The 23,404-nt window shown below is 43.4% G+C and overlaps 1 protein-coding gene across 1 annotated transcript in view; it reads left to right on the top strand.

Annotated features, from left to right (window-relative positions):
* The window catches only part of LOC126266667 (glutamate receptor 1-like), a 438,813-nt gene that overhangs the window by 287,561 nt on the left and 127,848 nt on the right, over positions 1-23,404 (top strand). Inside the window, exon 5 of the mRNA XM_049971086.1 lies at positions 4,486-4,618. Coding sequence (XP_049827043.1) covers positions 4,486-4,618 — 133 coding nt within the window. The remainder of the gene's footprint in view (positions 1-4,485; positions 4,619-23,404) is intronic.

Genomic DNA, 23,404 nt, shown 5'->3' with positions numbered 1-23,404 from the left:
AAACAGCAGTTGCCCGGCGTTGCCTGGTGAAACGTTGTGGTGGTGCCTCTTGTAAGGAGGAGAAATGCGTAGCATCACGTTTGCGACTTTGATAAAGGTCGGATTGTAGCCTATCGCGATTGCAGTTTATCGTATCGCGACATTGCTGCTCGCGTTGGTCGAGATCCAATGCCTGTTAGCAGAATATGTAATCGGTGGGTTCAGGAGGGTAATACGGAACGCCGTGCTGTATCCAAACGGCCTCGTATCACTAGCAGTCGAGATGACAGGAATCATATCTGCATGGCTGTAACGGATCGTATAGCCACGTCCCTGAGTCAACAGATGGGGACGTTCGCAAGACAACAACCGTCTGCGCGAACAGTTCGACGATGTTTGCAGCAGCATGGATTATCAGCTCGGAGACCATGGCTGCGGTTACTCTAGACGCTGCATCAAAGACAGGAGCGCCTGCGATGGTGTACTCAACGACGAACCTGGGTGCACGAATGACAAAACATCATTTTTTCGGATGAATCCATGGTCCTGTTTACAGCATCATGATGGTCGCATCCGTGTTTGGTGACGTCGCGGTGAATGCACATTGGATGCTTGTATTCGTCATCGTCATACTGGCGTATCACCTCGCGTGATGGTATGGCGTGCCATTGGTTACACGTCTCGGTCACCTCTTGTTCGCATTGACTTTGAACAGTGGACGTAACATTTCAGATGTGTTACGACCCGTTGCTCTACCCTTCATTCGATCCCTGCGAAACCCTACTTATCAGCAGGATAATTCACTACCGCATGTTGCACGTCCTGTACGGGCCTTTCTGGATACAGAAAATGTTCGACCGCTGCCCTGGCCAGCATATTCTCCAGATCCCTCACCAATTCTAAACGTCTGGTCACTGGTGGCCAAGCAACTGGCTCGTCACAATACGCCAATCTTGATGAACTGTGGTATCGTGTTGAAGCCGCATGGGCAGCTGTACCTGTACACGCCATCCAAGCTCTGTTTGCCTCAATGCCCAGGCGTATTTGAGGCCGTTATTACGGCCAGAGGTGGTTGATCTGGGGACTGATTTCTCAGGATCGATGCACCCAGGTCCGCAGCTCGTGGTCGTGCGGTAGCGTTCTCGCTTCCCACGAGCGGGTTCCTGGGTTCGATTCCCGGCGGGGTCAGGGATTTTCTGTGCCTCGTGATGACTGGATGTTGTGTGACGTCTTTAGGTTAGTTAGGTTTAATTAGTTCTGAGTTCTAAGGGACTGATGACCATAGATGTTAAGTCCCATAGTGCTCAGAGCCATTTTTTGATGCACCCAAATTGCGTAAAAATTGAATCACTTGTCAGTTCTAGTATAATATATTTGTCCAATGAATAACCGTTTATCATATGCATTTCTTCTTGGTGTAGCAATTTTAATGGGCAGTAGCGTTTATAGAAGACTGACGTGCAATAGACCCTTGTTAATTCCTGGAGAAGTTCTCATCACAGTAATGCTTGCGTCAAAATCGACCAGACGAATATCCGCGGGTTGAGTTCTGCTGGTGGTATCTGAGTGAAGTGATATGAGTGCTTTTGGATCCTTACTTTCTCATTTCTTCAGATGAGGTCTAGCTCAGAGTACGTGAAGTCGCAGAACATGTGCAGTTAGGCACGGGAAAATTCCTCCAGTACTTTGAAGTGCCTTTGCATAATCGTAAGAGTGATGTTTGGTGCGCAACGTGTGATTTAAGCGCTGTAGTGCGACTCTATCACTAAATGGATAATATTCACATGTACACATAGAAACTTTAATTGTTGCGTGCATCACCTCACAGAAGATGACTATGTGAATATTTTCAGCAAGACAGCAACAGCAAACACCGCTTTGATAATCTCATCACGAGTGCAAGAGGCACTCCGTGAGCTGTGCTCCGGCTCGCGTTTGTGCCGTTGACAGGTTGGTGCCGTGTATTCGGATTGTGACCTCTCGTTTTCTTAGTCCGATCACGTGCGCCACTACGTTTGCTTGCTTTGTCAGTCCGTCAGTGGCAGCAGCGGCGCTTGTCCGTAGCGAGTGTTGTGTTACTACCTTTGGAGCGACCTCTAGTGTTTCCGTGTGGTCGTTTGTTGGAGTTCAGTTGGGACGGAGCAGCACTGAGGTCCGAAAGCGCCAGTTCTCGCCGACGGAGCTGGTGATATATGCACTGCCCGATGGAAGGATGTGGTCGCGAGACCACAGCGAGTTTAAGTTGAATGGATCGTTATATTCGAGTAGTGCAACTTTCACTTGTGTGTGTGTCCGTCCGTCGAAGTGACCTCATGCCATCAAGCTGTCAGTTGGCAGTTTTACACTCCGACGGTTCCCTTTGCTACGACCGATGGTTGGTCGTTCGGTCGGTTGGCTCAGTAGACAACGTGTATCTGGTCTTTCGACCGTTTCTGTGTTCTTAGCGTTCATGTCAAAGTGCAGTTCATCTTGTTGGTGTATAGTGACTGTTTTAGCATTGTTTGAGTTGTTTGTAGGATTGTCTTTTGGTGTTCCATGTACATCTAGTCAGATTTTGAATAGGCAGTTTGGACTTAACCCTGTCTGCGTACCAGGATTGGTTGAGCCAAATTGTGTAATTAAATGCTTGTCATTTGACGATGTTAACTGTTATTCTATGGTGGTATTGATTATCGCATCTTAGGTGGATTTTGCGAGTGTGCTGGTCGGCGTTTAAGTTGTCCCTAGTTTGAGTTTCCATCCTCTTAAGTGAGCATAACTCTTGGCTGCCTGTCTCACCTTACTGACCTTTGAGGGAGTTTCCCAGGTCGATCTTTGGAGCACTGTCTGTGGATCACTCCCTTCTTCATTTGTTCTGATTGTGTCAATTGTTTTAAAAATAATATTTTGTTTAAATTATTCCTTTTGCTTGTTACCTTGAGCCGACAAAAAATTTGAATTCTTTCTTTATGGGGCCTTCAGCCGTCAGTGTAGCTTGTATTACAGTCAATTTTTTAAATGATTGTTTTTAACAAATTATTTCCTTAAATAAAGTGTATACGTTTACCGTGCAATGAACGGTAACTGATAAGGCCCCGTCCACACCTTTTCCTGCTTTCCCTAAGTTTCACATCTCACTCAGTGACGAGAGAACAGTCATCCTGACCAACTCGATCGCCTGATCTCTCTCCCTGTGGTTCTCAGCTGTGTGGAAAATTGAACGGTCAAGTGTTCTCAAACAATCCTCGGACACTCGAAGAGCTACAGCAGAAACTGGAAACGCTCTTGCTCTAAGGCTCCCCTCCGCCATATGCCCCAGGCAGAGTTGCTACGCGTATCTCACAGTCTGGTAAATCGAGCACAGCACCCAAAGAGGAACGGAAAGCTCAATGTTGCGTACACAAAGTAAGACCAAAGAAAGCATTTTATTCCGACAGGTAACAAAGGTTAGTGACATAATGGAAGAGTGAATACCTTGAAATGGTAGCGGGCTCAACATGTCACTCGAAGAAAAATGGCGGGTGGTCAAAGCAAGTACTAGATTGGAGTCCAATTCACCAAAAAAGACAGATGATGCAGAGACTTAAACAGCGGGACTGAGCGGACAACGCGAAGCCCAAGATCGGCAGAAATGGAAGAATATGTAGAGATGCTACGTTGCACTGTAAAGAGGCCGGATACCAAGAGCTCGAGTTGACTGATGATGTTGATGATGGTAATGATGATGATGAATTCACATTAAGATTTCTCTGTGCTTTTTACGGATCACTTCACATTTATTGTGGAATATTCCGATAAATAATCCCGAGGTAACACTCCTTCATGTTTCAGTCGAAGATGAGCAAGTCATCACCTCCGTTGCAAACAAAAACACAATCACAAGCACGTACTAGGTTTTTATATTTCTGTCTGGAACAGACCTCAGAGGTAACAATATCTTCGTCCTCTATTTCTGATGAGGAACTGCAGGAGGTTTCTCTTCGATTGTCAAACAAATGCTAGAACTGAAAATTCCATGTATTCCATTTCCAATTGGCATTCACTCTGCCCGTCTGCCATCTCACCTGCTATTCGGATGTAGGAAAAAAGAAAAAACTTGGTTTTACAATTGGTTAGACCTCGAATAACCTACTCTACCCTTGGGGCGAAAAATAAAATATATTACAATAAAAAAACCGCCTGTGTCTGTTATTTGTAAGCTAAGTTATTTATAAGCCAAGTTATTTGTAAGGTAAAGCATCTCTGTTAGCGAGCGCTTAGGTAAGGATAATTAAGTTCCAGATTCGATTCACAGGAACTTTCTTAGTTTTACTGTCTTGGAACTGCATGGAACATAGTCTGCTCAGTCGTTTACGGTCAACAGTGAAGATGATTTAAAACATAAGCAGCGAAAGTTAAAGTCAAGCCGCTGAAGTAAACGTTCTTCGTCATTATTTTATTATGTCATGTTTGCTGTCCAGTGCCCTAGGCACATCAGTTGTCAGTAACATTTTCAAGTCCACAACCGAATGGTTCTCCTGTTTTCAGGTCTGCTGAGGCTACAGAACATCTACCAGAACTTGCGTCCCGGTCCGAAGGCTCTGAACGTAGCGGCCGTGAAGCGAGTCCAGAACGCGTCGGAAGCCATCGACTACCTGCACAGCCTGGAGGAGGTCAGCAGGTACTGCGGCATGCCAGAACTACTCAGCAAAGCCATCGCCTATTGGTATACTCTTGCCTCATGTATGTAAAACGCTTGTCTATTCACTGGAGAAATGAACTGAAATGTCGTGTGACCAGAGCCTCCCGTCGGGTAGACCACTCGTCTGGTGCAAGTCTTTCGATTTGACCCCACTTCGGCGACTGGCGCGTCCATGGGGATGAAATGATGATGATTAGGACAAGACAACACCCAGTCCCTGAGCAGAGAAAATCTCCGGCCCAGCCGGGAATCGAACCCGGGCCCTTAGGATTAACAGTCTGTCGCGCTGACCACTCAGCTACCGGGAGCGGACATTCACTGGAGAGACTGCCGTAGAGGGAACAAGCAAATCCATACATATTGCTAAAATATATGAAGAATGGTATCTGTTCTTTCGGACACGTCCGAAAGAACAGATATCATCAGTAACCATGCTGCTCTCTTAGAATGAAATGATAATTATATTAAGACCCTAAGCTGTCGACAGGCGTTGATTTACATCAATGGGGACAGTTGAAAATGTGTGCCCGGACCAGAACTCGAACACGGGATCTCCTGCTTACATGGCAGACACTCTATCCATGTGAGCCACCGAGGGCACAGAGGATAGTGCAACTGCTCGGATTTATCCCTTGCACAGTCCCCGTGAGACCCACATTCCCAACTTAATGTCTGCACACTACATTCATTGTACCCCTGCCGATTACACTCATGTTATGAAGATGGTATCTGCTCATTCGGACATGTCCGAGAGAACAGATACCATCATCATACAGTTAAGGCAAACCCGCCATTGACCTTCTACTATGCGGATGCATACACGTTGCCCGAACTCTTACGGGGCTCGATAAAATTTTCTGCCGCGAGTAATGAGTGTAATGGGCAGAGCCACTACCAATGTAGTGTGTGGACATTAAGATCGGAATGTGGGTCTCACGTGGAGCGCTTAACGGATAAATACCTGCAGTCGCACTATCCTCTGTGTCCTCTGTGGCTCAAATGGATGCCGACTCGGCAGCTCAGTGTGTTCGGTCAGAGGGTTAGCTGCGTTCTGTAACAAAAAAAAAAAAAAAAAAAAAAAAAAAAAAAAAAAAAAAAAAAAAAAAAAAAAAAAAAAAATTGAGTAAATGGATCAACTAAGAACTTCAACGGGTGTCAGGGGATGTCCACCGGGAACAGATGCAACGAAAAATGTGACGAAAAAAAAGATGGATAGAGAATCTGCCATGTAAGCAGGAGATCCCGGGTTCGAATCCCGATCGGGTCACACATTTCCAATTGCCCCGTTCATTTATATCAACGCCTGTCGACAGCTTAGTGACTTCATTTAATTATCATTTTATTATAAAAATTGATTTATGTGTTTGTGTATGTACCACATCTCGCAATAAACCACTGCAGTGATTTCAAATCACTTGGTACACATACCCCTTACTGTCACATAACGATCGGTCTTCAGTTAAGCCGGCCGGAATGGCAGTGCTGTTCTAGGCGCTATAGTCTGGAGCCGACTGACCGCTACGGTCGCAGGTTCGAATCCTGCCTCGGGCATGGATGTGTGTGATGTCCATAGGTTAGTTAGGTTTAATTAGTTCTAAGTTCTAGGCGACTGATGACCTCAGAAGTTAAATGGCGTAGTGCTCAGACCATTTGAACAATTTTTTGTTCGGTTAACAATCACCTGCCTCTCATAGTTCAGCATTGACGTTAAAATTTATTAATTCTCTGCCACTAATTCTATTCGCAATGAATTTCGCAGACAGGATTCAAATAGACCACTAAATGCAACTAAGAACTTATATCATGGTAACACACACAATTCAGGATGTATCATATCATAAACACTGATGCGCGTGGAAATTTGTTGCCTTGTGCAAAACGCTTAAATTCGTTACTTATCTATTACTAACTCGATTCACAATAAATTCTTCATACAGTATCTCCACAAAAATATCAGCACACGGTCCGCTGCAGAGCGAAAATTTCATTCTCGAATTATCCACGTATGCCGTTAACTGAACCTACAAAATTATATTACTGTAAGACACGTAGAGCGGGAGATAGACGTCATAAACATCAAGCTGCGTGAAAAATTGCCGCATTATGCATGAAGGTGGAAAACATTTTTTCTTTACTACTAATACACTCCTACAGTCGAGTCAACTTTAAGAAATCCGTGACAGCTGGTAATGCTTTTGACAGCTTTCAGATGCGTAGCAAAGCATGCAGGTGAAAAGAATGGCTTTCTATTGATCTATGAAGAGGCACTGCCATAGCGACGTTTAAAAATTCCATTCGAAGCAGGTGTAACCGTACATTTGTATACAACTCGTATTTCTTTGTACAACTGCTTCATAATTTAAAATGAGTTTTCACGAAGATATTGAATTTTTTTCGATATTACACTGCAAGTATATTTAATTTTTTTGTTTCCTTTCTAGTAGAAGACTGGCAAAATGGATATCTGGGGAATGCCGCTTTTGTCAGTCAGGAGGTAATAAAGCTGTCGCACCATGACCATTGTTTCCAAGCTGAGTGAGAGATACGACGAAGAGTAATTCGAAAATATAATACTTTGTGAGAGGAGCGCTGATACATATTGCGTCGTGCAAATTACAGCTTATTGTTCCCGGTAGGTGAAAAGACCTCTCCGTTAGAACTGGCCAGAAATTTCCCTGTGTGCATGGCTCTGGATCCTTAGTCAGGTAGCTTACATAGCCACACATACTACTAGAATATTCCTCAACTGATACACGTGCAGTGGAGCACAACCAATTTTGTTTCATATATTTTCTATCGGAGACTGATCAGGTGATACTGTGAACAATGGAGAGCGTTTGTACGTTTTTGATGATCCCTACACATAGCAGCGTGTAACCTAACCATCATCAACCTGACCTATTAGGCATGTGCATAAGTTCGCCGCGATTTTCCGTATGTTTATTAATTACAAGAGATACATATAACAGAGGTTTGAGTCATGAATAATATATTTTTCGCCAATATTTGCAACAGCCTTACAAATCTGGAGTAACTTTCCGATTCCGCAACCGTAGAAATCCATGGTTTTTAAGGCGAGAAATGTTCGGAGCGCATTTTCACCCAAAAAAGAAACTGCCTGTAGATTGTTCGCTAGAGAACGGAAAAGGGGAAAATCTGAGTGCGCAAGACCAGGCGAATTGATTTCCAGCTCAAATTTCGTATCATGTCTGAATATGGTCAAAAACTGACCGAAAATGATAATCGCAAAAATAAAGGATTTTTGTTGCTGTCGATACTGTTTATGTTCATTTTAAAGTACTAAAAATCAACCGCTGTTCTCCTTGAGACATATTCTCAAAAATTACCCAAAAGAAGAATATCCGAGAAATGTTTCAACTTGCCCACTTGTATAGCAGTTTCTAGTGTCCACAGCTCCACTCACTACATCCAAACGACAACGTAACAATCTGTAAACTCAAATAGCCACAGTAAATGACAAATAAAAAAATGACAGTTGATAAATAAACTCATAGGAACCGGAATAACAACACTCAAAACACAAATGCTACGAACTTATGCACCAACGTATTATTAGCCAAGGCACCTCACAAAGTAAGTTTAGGGAAGCTGTGCACGGTTCTTAGCTATGAAAGGAGCTATATTGACACGAAAAGTTACCCATGTCGGTCAACTCTAAGTACCTGACACGAGCTGCAGCTTTCCTGGATATCGTTTATTTTGCAGTTTCAATTAGACGATATGAAATTTGAAATGAAAATGGAAACAGGTTGGTAATAAACTCTCCAATAAGCCTATGAAAAGGAACATTTCGTAATATCACGGTTACGGTTATCGAATAATAGTAATCGGCTAGTATTTCGACTCTCACAAATTCGAATAGGCTCTTCCAGTAAATACATTTTGACAGTACTAACTAAAATTGTATACTTTTAACGACATACGACTTAACAGATGTCCTGTCATCCTGTCCCTTCTACTCCTCTGTGTTTTCCACATATTCCTTTCGTCTCTGATTCTGCTCAGAACCTCCTCATTCCTTACGTTATCAGTCGATCTAATTTTCAACATTTGTCTGTAGCATCGCATCTCAAACGGTTCGATTCTCTTTTGTTCCAGTTTTCCACAGCCCATGTTTCCATACAATGCTGTGCTCCAAACGTACAACCCCAAAAATTTGTTCATCAAACTAAGGCCAGGAATGCCCTTTTTGCCAGTGTTAGTCTTCTTTTTTTGTCCTCCTCGATCCGTCCGTCATTGGTTATTTTGCTGGCTACGTAGTAGATTTCTAACTTCATCTACTTCGTGACCATAAATCCTGATGTTAGTTTCTCGCCGTTCTCATTTCTGTTCATCCAATGAATTTTTCTATACTTTCGTCTTTCTTCCATTTACTCTCAATCCATATACTGTACTCATCACACAGTTCATTCCATTCAGCAAATCATGTAATTTTTCTTCACTTTCGCCGAGGGTAGTACTGCCATCAGCGAAGCTTATCATTTATATCCTCTCTCTTCGAATATTAATTCCACTCCTGAAACTTTCTTTTATTTCCACCATTGCTTCTTCGGTATAGAGATTGAACATTATGGACAAAAGTCTATCTCACACCCTTTATCGTCCGAGCACTGCGTTCTTGGTCTTCCACTCTTATTATTCCCTCTTGGCTTTTGTTCATGTTGCATATTACCCATCTCTCTCTCTATGGATTACCCAGGCTTTCCTCCGAATGTCGAACGTCATACACCAGTTGACATTGTCGAACGCTTTCCAGGTCGACAAATCCAATGAACGTGCCATGATTTTTCTTGTGTCTTGCTTCCAGTACGAACTGAAACGTCAGAATTTCCTCTCTGCTGCCTCCATCTTTCCTAAAGTTATTCTGATCGTCATTTAACTCATTCTCAACTTTATTTTCCATTCATTTGTCTGTTATTCTTGTAAGCACCTTCGATGCATGGGCTCTTAAGCTGATTGTGCGATAGTTCTCGCACTTGTCGGCTCTTGCAGTCTTCGGATTTGTGTGGATGGTATTTTTCCGAAAGTCAGATGGTGTGTCGCCTTACTCCTACATTTTAGAAACCAACGGGAATAGATGTCGTTTTGTTGCACTTCTCCTAATGATTTTAGAAATTCTGATGGAATGTTATCCATCTCTTCTGCCTTATTTGATCTCAAGCCCGCCATAGCTCTTTTAAATTCTGATTCTAATACTAGATCGCCTATGTCTTACAAATCGACTCCCATTTCTTCAAATACCACATCAGACAAATCTTCCCATTCATACAAGCCTTCAACGTACCCTTTCCACCTGTCAGCTGCCTCCTCTGCATTTGAGAGTAGAGTTTCCGTTGCACTCAACATTACAACCAACTTTCCTATAAGCGAACTCAGTTTTTACAGCAGTAATTCTTTTTCGATTTCTTCATTTTTTCATGCAGCCATTTCATCCTCAATGACTTGCATTTCCATATTCCTGAATTTCCCAGTACATTTTTGTACTTCTTTCTTTCACCGATCAACTAAAGTATTTCTTCTGTTACTCATGCTTTCTTCGCAGTTACCTTTTTCTACATATGCTTTCATCCAACTTCCGTTATTTCCGTTTTTAGAAGTTACCATTCCTCATCAACTGAACTCCTTGCAGAGCTACTACTTATTGTTCCATTTATAACCTTACAGAACTTCAAACATATCTCTTCATTCCTTATTACTTTCGTATCGCTCTTCTTAGCTTATTGATTGTTTTGACTTATGTCTTAATCTTCAGCCTACTCTTCATCACTACTACATTGTGATCTGAGTCTATATCGGCTCCTGGATACGCCTTACTATCCTGTATCTGATTTCGGAATCACTGTGTGACCATAATGGAATCCATAATGGAATACACCGCTTGTGATTATTGAACAGAGAATTCGCTGTTACTACAGATCTCAGTTACTCTGTCTCCTCGTCATTTATTCCTAGTTCCAAGCCATATTCTCCTGTAACCGTTGTCCTAATCCTTCCCCTACGACTGTAGTCTAGTCCCCATTACTATTTGCTTTTATCTCTCTTTACGTACTGTATTATCCTTGAAATGTTCTCACTACTAACTCTAGCTCTTCGTCTTGTCGGTATGTATTTTTGAACACCCGTTCCAGGTGCTGATTTGCCGTCGATTCTAAGAAGAACCACTCTATCATTGAACTGTTCACAGTAGCACACTCTCTGCCCTACCTTCTTATTCATATCGTACCCTAGTCCATTTACACCATTCTCTGCTGCTGTTGATATTAATCTACACTTATCAGAACAGAAATTCTTGCCTTTTTTTCCATTTCACTTCACTGACACATACTATATCCCGAGTGGGTCTTTGCACTTATCTTTTCAGATTTTCTAGCTCCCCTGCCACGTTCAAGCTTCCGATATTCCACGCCCCGACTGGAAACCGTTATCCTTTCGTTGGTTATTCAGTCTTTTTCTCAACTTCGCTTCCGCCTCGGTAGTCCCCTCCCGGAGATCTGAGTGGAGGACTATTCCGGAATCTTTTGCCTGTGGAGGGTTCAAATGGCTCTGAGCACTATGGGACTTGTCATCAGTCCCCTAGAACTTAGAACTATTTAAACCTAACTAACCTAAGGACATCACACACATCCATGCCCGAGGCACGATTCGAACCTGCGACCGTAGCGGTAGCGCGGTTACAGACTGAAGAGCCTAGAACCGCTCGGCCACACCGGCAAGCGAACCCGGTACATATGCACAAAAAAAAACGCATTTGGTTTACGGTCTGAGACTAAAATTTAGGTTTAACTGAGGTAGTGAACTCATGGTAAGCATGGTAAGCGGTCTAGGATCATCGCAAGGGTTTTTAGTTACCTAAAATATATTTTTAGTCACCTGTTTTGACTAATTGAGCTTTATGGCGCGCTATCTCAGCGTGAAGGGCACTCCATGCCTGTACAGGCTTTCTTAACTTGGGAATTATTCCAAAACGCCACCTGATGGCGTCAGAAACTTGCAAAATGTTGCCTCACTAAATCCTTTTTAACTGCAAGTCAACTACGTTTTATTTCTTTTTTATGCTTAGGTATAACTTAAAATGTTGTGCATTTTTACGCAAAGTAATATAAAACGAACTTGAGTAGGATATGATATGATTGTGTGTTAATCTTATTGACTGAAAAGCCAAAGAAACTGGAACACCTTCTTAACATCGTGTAGGGCACCCACGAGCACGCAGAAGTGCCGCAGCACTACGTGGCATGGACTCGACTAATGTCTGAAGTAGTGCTGGAGGCAACTGACACCATGAATCCTGCAGGGCTGCCCATAAATCGGTGAGAGTATGAGGGGGTGGAAATCTCATATGCAAGGCACCCAGGATATGTTCGTCTCTGGGGAGTGTGGTGGCCAGCGGAAGTGTTTAAACTCCGTAAAGTGTTCTTGGAGCCACAAGTGGCAATTCTGGACTTGTGGGATGGAGCAAAGTCGGAGGCACAATAGACATGAATGGAGGCAGGCGATCAGACAGAATGTTTACATACGTGCCACCTGTCAGAGTCGTATCTAAACGTATCAGTAGTCCCTTAACACGCCACCTGCACACGCCCAAGACCATTATAGAGCCTCCACCAACTTGAACAGTTCCCTGATGACATGCAGGGTGCATTTATTCATGAGACTGTCTCCATACCCGTACACGTCCATTCACTCGATACAGTTTGAAACGAGACTCGTCCCACAAGGCAACATGTTTCCAGTAATCAACTGTCCAGTGTCGGTATTAATGATACAACATGGAAATTCGTAGCAATTTCGGGAAGGGTTGCACTTCTGTCACGTTGAGCGATACTCTTCAGTCGTCATTGGTCTCGTTCTTGCCGGATCTTTGTCCGGCGGCAGCGATGTCGGCGTTTGACATTTTACAGGATTAATGATATTCACGATACACTCTTCCATGTATACAGCCTTCTTTTATGATTCTTGAACCAAGTGTTACCTATGATTAAGTTGTGCTCTGTGCAAAAGGCTACCAGGCGGCTTCCTCTTTCATTTCTTTGCCCCAGTCCAGATCCACCTAATACGTTTCCTTCTCTTCGTTTTCCTACACTCGAATTCCAGTCACCCATGAGTATTAAATATTAATCTTCCTTCACTATCTGAATAATTTCTTGTATTTCATCATACATTTCTTCAATTTCTTCGTCATCTGCAGAGCGAGTTGGTATATAAACTTGTACTGCTGTAGCAGGTGTGGGCTTCGTATCTATCTTGACCACAATAATGCGTTCACTATGCTGTTTGTAGTAGCTTACCCGCATTTCTATTTTCCTATTCATTATTAAACCTACTCCTGCATTACCCCTATTTGATTTTGTGTTTATAACCCTGTAGTCACCTGAGAAGAGCTCTTGTTCATCCTGCCACCGAACTTCACTAATTCCCACTATATCTAACTTTAACCTGTCCATTTCCCTTTGAAAATTTTCTAACCTACCTACCCGATTAAGGGATCTGACATTCCACGCTCCGATCCGTAGAACGCCAGTTTTCTTTCTCCTGATGACGACATCCTCTTGAGTAGTCCCCGACCGGAGATCCGAATGGGGGACTATTTTACTTCCGGAATATTTTACCCAAGAGGACGCCATCATCATTTAATCATACGGTAAAGCTGCATGCCCTCGGGAAAAATTACGGCCGTAGTTTCCGTTTGCTTTCAGCCGTTCGCAGTACCAGCACAGCAAGGCCGTTTTGGTTATTGTTACAAGGGCAGATCAGTCAGCCATCCAGACTGTTGCCCCTGCAACTACTGAAAAGGCTGCTGCCCCTCTTCAGGAACCACACGTTTGTCTGGCCTCTCAACAGATACACCTCCGTTGTGGTTGCACCTACGGTACGGCTATCTGTATCGCTGAGGCACGCAAGCCTCCCCACCACGGCAAGGTCCATGGTTCATGGGGGGGGGGGGGGGGGAGGAGGGGATAAGGGAACCAGCGCAAAATGCGCCTGATTGAGTACAAAAAAGAGCGAATATGCTTTTCGTTATAAGAGTCTCACAGAAAATCGGTGAACCAGCTGCATCAATCTTCACTTCGTCTTCTTCTCCATAACTTTTGGCGTGCGAACGTATTCGACGTTTTTCGTGCTGAAAGTGGGTAGCGAGACAATGACGATGGAAGAAAGAGATCACAGTGCCATTCCTAGAGAAGGAGAGAGGAGACATTGATGTTGGGAGAAAGTGTCAGTTAAAGAGAAGTAGAGATGGATGAAGACAATAGCAGTCGGAGCCAAAGGGAGAGGAGGTAATGATGGACAGTGAGACACAGCGGCAGTAACCGAGAAAGATTGATGGAGATAGTAGCAGTGAGACCAAATGAAGGAAGGGACAACGGAAATGAACGATGAGTGGAGACCATACAAAAGCTTGATGTCGAAACTCCGACCCGCACCCCCAAACCGACGACCTTAAACACGAAAACGTTTTCCAAATTTCCCCCCATCCCTATCCCCAAGAGCTAAAGTTCCTGGTCTAGTGGTCAAAACGCCGAGAAAACCATTTCCAGGACATGTGTGGCGATGAGACTACGGTGGTTGACGAGAAGGAATGCAGACTGTAAGCGAGGAAGGAAGAGACAGTGGCAATGGTAGAGAAAAAGAATGGAACAAGGACAATGACTGTGAGACCCAGAGTGAAATTAACTGAGCAGGAGACAACGGCCAGGATGTGCGAAGAAGTCGGCATAAGCATTGAAGCAGCTGCCTCCCCATTTTTCTGTCAGAGTTACAGAGGAATGTATTAGCTTTTTCTGTGCTACGATTGCTCCGACAGGAGTATTTTTTAGCTTGTCAAGCACATGAGTATACTCACGTCAGCTATGTCAAACGTTGACTGAACACAATTGTTACCTCGCTGAGGTACTGTGGTGACGAACTCGTATTGTATGGCATCCAGCAAAGCTCGGTGGAAAGTTCTTCAAGCACTGGCCTGCTATTTAGAGCCAACTGTACAGATGGAGTTGCAGTGGCAGCCTTCTGATTGTGGAACTAAACCGCCCCACTGGCTGCAGCATGTATAAATATAATAATGTCAACGTATCAGAAAACAGCTTCGTATCTACCAGTTTCACTTTTCTGTGCTATTTTGTTTTGCAAACTGTTGCCTGAAACAGTCGTTTCTGGGCTGCTTATACAGAGTGTGGCAGAACCGACTAAACAGTTTTACGGAGCAATAGCAAGTAAATCTGGACGTACTGAGAAAAAAACCTTTTTTTGTTTTCTGATTTAGTATAATATACAATTTTACATACATTTAGTTTTGAAAATAATATTCTCAAGATAGCGGCCGTTACACCAATACATTGTTGTGGACGATCCCTGAAGTTTCTAGCAGCTCTTGCACACAGATCGCGGGGTATGGTATTCACTTCGTCAATAATTCGCTCTTTTAATTCTGGTAGGGTAAGAGGCCGGCTTTTGAAAACTTTTTCCTTCATACACTCCCGAAGAAAGCAGTCACAAATGCTCAAGTATGGTGACCGCTCAGGCCACCAGACGTCACCTCTCAAAGAGACGGGGCGTCCCGGAAACATTTCTCTCAAAACATCAAGTGAAATTCGAGATGTGTGAGCAGTAGCTCCCAGTTGGAACCACACGTCCCCCAGTCCATGTTCTTCAACAGTCTCGTCCATTGTGGGTTGCAGAAAATTTTGCAATATTCCAACATAAAACGTGGAATTCACTGTCACGATAACTCCTTCCTCCTCAAAAAAGTAAGGGCCTACCACGTCAAATTGTGATATGGCACACCACACGGTCACTTTAGGAGAATGTTGCGTTCTTTCATGAATAATTCGGGGGTTATTTGCAGCCCAGTAGCGAAAGTTTTGCTTATTCACGCACCCATTAAGATGAAAATGTGCCCTGTCATTACTCTGAAGTAACTGCATTCGGAGGGATCTGCTCACACAGATTTTGATGGTTGGTGTAGTCTGCCGGGCGTAATTCTTGAGCAATCATTATTCGCTTTGCAGAATCCTTCTCAAACTGCTGTCTGAAATCCCCAATGCAACAGTATGTCGCCGAGCAGAACGTTGCGACGGTTGTTGACCGGCTGTTCTCACCCGGTGCATATTTTATGGCGTTCTGATAGATCTGCGTCGGCCATGTGTATCTATTCTTAGTGTGCTACCAGTTTCCACCAACTGCCGAACTCATGACCGAATTGCATTAGGGACGTCATTGTTGCGTGGAATATTGAAGTGTCGCCGAAAAGCTCGTTGTGTACCGATCACAGATCTCTTGTTTTCGTAATAAGCGCGAACGGCAAAACCACGATGTACTCGGGTCCAGACCATGTTGGCTACTGAAATGGGGTCTCTGACGGAAGAAAGACAAACCAGATGCAACTGCCTACCCCCAACACAACCCCAGCGCTAATCGATATAAACTGCTTAGTCGTTTCTGCCGCGCCATGTATTAACCAGTACGTCGGTTGAGGATGAAGGAAATAAAAGAGTGTTTCTTCTATAATAGGCAAACCGGACGTTTGACAACTAACAAAAGTTCTACATCTATTTACATTATTACTCCACAAGCCATCATGACGGAGGGTACATTGAATTCCAAGTAGTCATTCTCATCCCTTTTCCAATCGAAAATGAAGCAAGGGAAAAGCGACAGTCTGCATGCCAACAATCCGGTCCTTGTGCCTCTTCGAGGACAGGTCTTAATATGAAAATTGAGCCCCAAACCGCAGAATAATACCAGCCTAAAAAATGTTGTCAATAATTTGTACCAAGGTTAAATACATTTTGCGAATATAAATAAAGTAAAAAAAAAATGGTTCAAATGGCTCTGACAATATGGGACTTGACATCTGTCATCAGTCCCCTAGAACTTAGAACTACTTAAACCTAACTAACCTAAGGACATCACACACATCCATGCCCGAGGCAGGATTCGAACCTGCGACCGTAGCGGTCGCGCGGTTCCAGGCTGAAGCGCATATAACAGCTTGGCCACAGCGGCCGGCTAAATAAATGAAAATCTATCCTTAAGTGCACTTCTATGGGGAATATGATTAATGTTAGACTAGGCCTATGAGATCGCAAGCCCAGCTTCTCATGTTCCTAGTATAGAAGCTTACCCTTTGCTTCAGCTATTTTAATGACGAATACACTGACTTGTTGGTCTTCTCATTTATATAAACAATGACAGCGGTATACGAAAACAAACACATATTCAAATTCTACTTTGTTATTTCAGTTTCCGCAACAGGACGTTACTCCTACACAGTTACAGTAAGGCTGTTATCTTTTTACTAAAGTGACGCCGTAGTTCCCATTTAATTTAAAGTATGCACTAACACATTTCACACATAAAATCATATTCCAGTAGTAGTAATAAGAAATCGCTTGACCAGTGATCTTCCTTTTTGTACACACACTCACTCGCGGGACAGGTAGGAAATCTTTGTAATTATCTTTAACGTAAAAAATTAAGTTACTTAAACGCTTTGAAACTTCGTGACACTTTATCAAAATATCAACCGGGTTACCACCAGACGACATACTAATGGATTCACACGTACTTTCTTATCTTAATTTTTGACATCTCGTAATCGAAAAAATGCATGAATATGGACAGAAAAGCAATTTTTTGTGTGCAGTCCTGGTGTTCACGCCATTACCATTGCTTCATCTTTTGTCCACTTATAGACGCGCTGTTTTATCTTTCAACATCTGTTGAATCACGTATTAACATCTCAAATCATTTGAAATGATTTGCTACTTCTAGTGACTATTTTTGAATACAATTGGAGTGGAGCTTGAAAGGTCAGAAGATACGGTGAATCACTTATCGATTGTGGAGTAAAGAAATTCCGGCGGCTCAAGGATTACTTTTCTCTCTCAAAAGCCGAGAGGTGAGTCGTCCATATAATGTAACTGTTGAAATGATGCAGCACCTTGAAGTAAAATATTAGCGTTCGGCAGAATTGTACCCAGCGACATCCTCCCATGTCGTTTGTTAAGTGGATTTGTATAGCATCCTCAACTTCTGCCAATTCAGACGGCGTAGAAAACATCTGGCATAAACTGCTTGTGTGCTAACGTGCGGGGGCTTTTGTGATACCGAGCGAGCTGGCGCAGTGGTTAGTACACTAGACTCGCTTTCAGGGGGACGACGGTTCAAACCCGTATCCGGCCATCGCGATTTAGGTTTTCCGTGATTTTTCTGGATTGCTTTAGGCAAACGCCGGGATGGTTCCTTTGAAAGGGCACGGCCGACTTTCCCGTCCTTCCCTCATCCGCTAGGACTGTTGAATTATCTGTTTGGTCCCCTCTTTCAAATCAACCAACCAGTTTCGTGATTTGGTGGAACGGAAACAGAGAACGATAGGCTAAGTCTTGTGACCAGTTTGTTTGTGTGGTCAACATATGCAGAAATCACAGAAATATATGTTTTGATGTAAAAACCGCCTTTTGTTGCTGCCAGGTACTTTATTTCTTCCAGACGCATTTCTCCTTTTACTTTAAGGCGTCTTCAATGGACTCTAAAAAATTTTGTTTTTGTGAGAAATATTTGTACTGAACCGTTTAAAAATATGTATATAAAGAAAACTATAACTTTCTAGATGCCACTGAAAATTCCTTGAAGTGTAAGACGAAACGGATCTGGAAGAAATAAAATACATTGCAGAAAGAAAAGGCACAGTCACCGTAGGAAAAAGGAAATAAATAGAGTAGTCGCAAATTTTTGTGCAGTGGCAGAGAGGTGTGAGATGAACAACATACTAAAATTCCTGACCTTGTGGTCGGAGCATCGGGGTCACTTTTTAAAATTTTTCTTGAGTAACTCTAAAACGACGACATGTAAAGAAAAATATTTCTCAGTACAAAATTAAACTGCATTACTCTTCCTACAAAAAATATTCCCTTGAAAGGACACAGCCGACTTCCTTCCGCGTCCTTCCGTCATGCGCTCTAGGCCATCTCCTGCGACTGGATTGTCAGACGTTCCAGTCGTCGTTGGAACACTGTGCACGAGATGGTCGCTACGTTGAAGCCCACACCCATCTCACTCATCGACTAAGGCCCTCCTGAGAGCATACAGTACTTATTCATCCAGTATGAACGAAAGCAGTAAACTTGGGTGAGGGCAAGGTTAGCTGGACTTCACTCGTAAAGCTGTTTTATCAAAAGCTGTTTGAGAGTGTCGACGAGTTAAAGAAATACGGAGAGGTCCTCTTTCCGCATGTCTGAGGAGCTATAATCAACTGGCGATTTGGGAACAGCTTCAGAGAGTGGCCGACAGCCAACTGCCTCAAAGATTGTTGAAGAAGATACTGTTGCCAAATCTGACAACGCTGGACACAACGTGCTATCTTGAAGCAGTGCACGAGGTGTGTCACGACACATCAACACTCCACGGACCACTGTTCGAAAACATGTTTCGGGCACCAGTAGAGCAATCTATAGTGCCGTTCCAAGCTGACGAAAATACAGATGGTCGTCACAATCAGCAACGTTTGTAACCTGGAACGTAAACATGGCACGCAAGTAATAAAAGTTACCGTCATGTGTAGAAATAAAAACGTGTTTCTTTCAATGATCTACTCATTATTTTTCTTCCGCATGTCCTTCATTAATGTTACCACAGAATTTCATTGTCCTGTGATCTCTAGTTCTTCATGAGACTGCCTCAAGTAGGGCAGGTTTAATTATAACCATCCTGTAGATACAGACTACCAGTTCGGCCTGTTCCAGAAAACGATACTACGATTAAAGGTATCCTCTTGATAACTTACCTGTAGAAAAGATAATAGAAAGAGACAGTGCATTTCTGACCCTTGATGAATTCATAAATTAACAGCAGTAAGGAGAAACCGTCGCACAATTGGGTAAAAAGTTGAAAACCTCTTTATCTGACGGCTCATCAAGTCCGATGTCAGCTGTGTCTGCCAGGAGGAAATCTGCATCGGTGAATACCGATGGGTCCGTGGTCCATATTCACTGTTGGACTTCTAATGAAAACTGAACCAAAAAGCGTTGAAATTTGAAAGAGAGTTACGACTTTCCCTGGGTTGCTTTGTACCCGCTTTCAAAGCTCGTCACTATAATGAAGACTTAAAGACTTCATAAAAGAAACATCAAGCGGCTGAAGTCGGTGACAGCAGTGTGGTGGTGAACATAGCAACGAAACGCCACTATCTGTCGCGTAGACTATATTGCCAATGTTATTGGTACGTGTTGAGCGGCCATCTAATATAAAAAGAACTGGGAAGATTAGAAAATCCCACAAATATTCGAAATCATACAAAGAATGACTCTATGGTCATCCATCCGGTACTGTGGACATCAGCCCAACCTCCTGGTGCCAGTCCTAACTCAAATTCTTTCTTCTTGGAGGCATGTAAGCTCCTCTTGCTGACATACAAATGAGGCAAGTTACAGTTTCGCCCCTTTTTGTAGATGTTAACGATCCTTCTTGACGTTTCCCCTTGCAAGCTATGATCTTTGATTGTTTTTTAGGATTAATCGAAACGCCTGTTTCTTAACAATTAAATATTTGAGAAGCCATTAGTTTGTGTTTCTCAGTTACGTTTGCCAGTAACGAACAAAAAACCTATCAACAGCTACTTTATTTAAATCCACGGCTCTTGCACCAGATGTTGCTTTGGGTTTGCCAACAGATAAAGTAGGATGTCTTTTAAGGAATACGTTGGCTGAATCTTCGCCTGCAGTTTCATTTTAAAATCTATGAGCAATGCCATTTCGTACAGTTAACTGATTAGCTTGGTTACACAAACTTTTATTGTTAAGCCGAATAACCTAGCCTCCAAACTTTTTAAGTACTTAACGAGCTAAATGTCCTGTTCTTTTGTAAATACGTTTTTAAACTTTCCAATCCATTTTATCAATTTTGTAGTCAGGGTTTTCCCTTCTCTTTTTAACGTATCTTTCCAGAGTACTCTGGGGAAAGTCAAATTGGTTTGAAGCCTCCAATTATCCACAACGGCCAGAATTAACTGCCTCCACAGCATTGTTCATAGCCTCTGTAGACCATGACTGCCTATTTGTTTTTCTCTTATATACTCGAACCATCTGAAATCGAAAGAAAAACAGATTAGGAGCCAAAAAAAGCTACCTCTTTGTTAAAAATGAAGCTGGGCAGAATGGGGTAGTTCCCCATTCCGTCCCAGATACGTGATTTAGGCTATGGAGGTAAGGCCACTAAACACAAATACGAAAACAAACATTTAACCGCATACAACTAAAGATTATTAAGAGCAAAAATCAGCACAACGAACACTTCACGGTCCAACACTTACGAAAACCAAACAAATATGGCTGCAAGGTTGAGCAGTAACTGTCTGAACTGGTTCTACTTACTGCCGATCGTTGGCAGCACCTCCTTGACACGAAAACACGTACATCTTCATTCTGCCCCTGTACCCCGTTCTACCCTGGGTTATCCTATATAAATCTGATCGAGAAAATTAGCATAATTAACGAAGTAATGATAGACAAATAGTTCGTGTGAGGTAGCGAAATCTCCTAATTGGCCAGATTGTGCCGCCTTTCTTGCGAGACAGGGGATGGTTTCGGACAACAGGATAGGCCACTCGGCTAGCTCCCTGTCAGGAAGAAATGTCTCACACTGAGGGCTGAGTCATAAAGGCTAGACCCTGAGTTATTTATTTGACAGACGTGATATGCAACGGCGGGACGTTAATATGGAAACACCAAGAGTAATACATTCTTGAACATAGATGCAGATTCTTGCCGAAGCTGCAGGTTTCGCTGTTGTATTTGACAATGGACAGTGCCTGTGCAACGTTTTTGTCCTTGCAACTGTCAGTTGTGGCCAGCACAGAGTTCGATGTTATTGTGAGTGCATTATGTGTGAGCTAATACCAAATGAATACTAACGCGTGCAAATTGTTGGTGTTTGTATGGTGATCGCTTCCATAACCAAGACAGACGAAGTGTTTCGAGTTTGAAGAGAGACCGTATGGAAGATTTATACAACACATAGGGAAAGCGGAGGACATCATCCACCAAGTCACAACGAGGACCAAAGCCTCTACTGAGTCATCGTGATAGATCGTCATTCATGAGGATTGTGCCGAAAAATAATAGAATTACAGATGCAAAAGTCCCTGATGAGGTGAATGTCACCCTCTCGAACATTGTCATAATAAAGACAACATGAGCTCCATAACCAGGCAACTGCAGGGCAAGCTGTGATTCCAAAGTCACTAATCATTCACGTAACAGAAAAACATGGTGCCGAAGCCTCAAAACCTGGACTACGGAGCAATAGATACAAAAATTGGTTCCAAGCACTATGGTACTTAACATCTGAGCTCATCAGTCTCCTAGACTAAGAACTACTTAAACCTCACTAAGGACATCATACACATCCATGCCCGAGGCAGGATTTGAACCTGCGACTACAGCAGCCGCGTGGTTCCGGACTGAAGTGCTTAGAACCGCTCAGCCACAGCGGCCGGCTGTAGCAATAAAAGAAAGTCATTTTATTGGAAGACACTTCTTTCACATTTATCCAACCCCTGGTCGAGGTTACATCCTAAGAATGAAACCTGATTTGGGTAGCTATGTAACCCCAGGCTACCTTACAATGTCGCGACATAGCCAAGCACTACGTGACAGTTTTATCTGATCAGATTCATCTCATGTTTGTTACCACCACGTTGGTGTTGTGTTCGAATACAAGATACCTGTGCATAGAGCTAGCATCGCCCAGAACTGTATCTGTGTGCATGACGATGAACTGACGAATTGTCGCATCTTCCATGGCGACCACACTCATCAGAAACGTTTTTGAGTTTTTGTCGTCTGCCTCGGATAGAAGAGTGCGTGCTTCTCATCCATCTCCACTATAGTTACATCTACATCTACATCGATACACAGCAAGCCAACGTACGGTGTGTGGCGGAAGGCACCCTGTACCGCTGCTAGTCATGTCCTTTCCTGTTACATTCGCAAACAGAAAAAAGAACTAAAGTAAATCTCCGCCTGAACAGGGCACGAAGGCCAACGGTAGCGACCGCCTACCGTGTCATCCTCAGCGCGCAGGCGACATTGGATGCGGATTTGGAGGGCTTGTGGTCAGCACGCCGGTCTCCCGGCCGTATGTCAGTTTACAAGACCGGAGCCGCTACTTCTCAATCAAGCAGCTCCTCAGTTTGCCTCACAAGGGCTGAGTGCACCCCGCTTGCCAACAGCGCTTCGCAGACCGGATGGGCCGGCCGGAGTGGCCGTGCGGTTCTAGGCGCTACAGTCTGGAGCCGAGGGACTGCTACGGTCGCAGGTTCGAATCCTGCCTCGGTCATGGATGTGTGTGATGTTCTTAGGTTAGTTAGCTTTAATTAGTTCTAAGTTCTAGGCGGCTGATGACCTCAGAAGTTAAGTCGCATAATGCTCAGAGCCATTTGAGCCAGACCAGATGGTTACTCATTCAAGCGCTAACCCAGCCCCACAGCGCTTATCTTCGGTGATCTGACGCGAACCGGAGTTACGACTGCGGCAAAAAGAGAGCGCCAGGAAAACGACTGTCTATACGCCTTCGTACTAGCGCTAATGCGTAACTTCTGGATCCTTATGCGCAATGTATATTGATGGCAATAGAATCGTTCGGCAGTCAGCTTCAAATGCCACTTCCCTAAGTTTTTTCAATAGTGTTTCCCGATAAGAATTTCGCCTTCCTTACCGGGATTCCCATTTGAGCTCCTCAAGCAACGTG

Source organism: Schistocerca gregaria, chromosome 4 (genome assembly GCF_023897955.1).
Source record: "Schistocerca gregaria isolate iqSchGreg1 chromosome 4, iqSchGreg1.2, whole genome shotgun sequence".
NCBI classification, from domain to species: Eukaryota; Metazoa; Arthropoda; class Insecta; order Orthoptera; family Acrididae; genus Schistocerca; species Schistocerca gregaria.
This window is presented reverse-complemented; position numbering and strand designations above follow the sequence as displayed.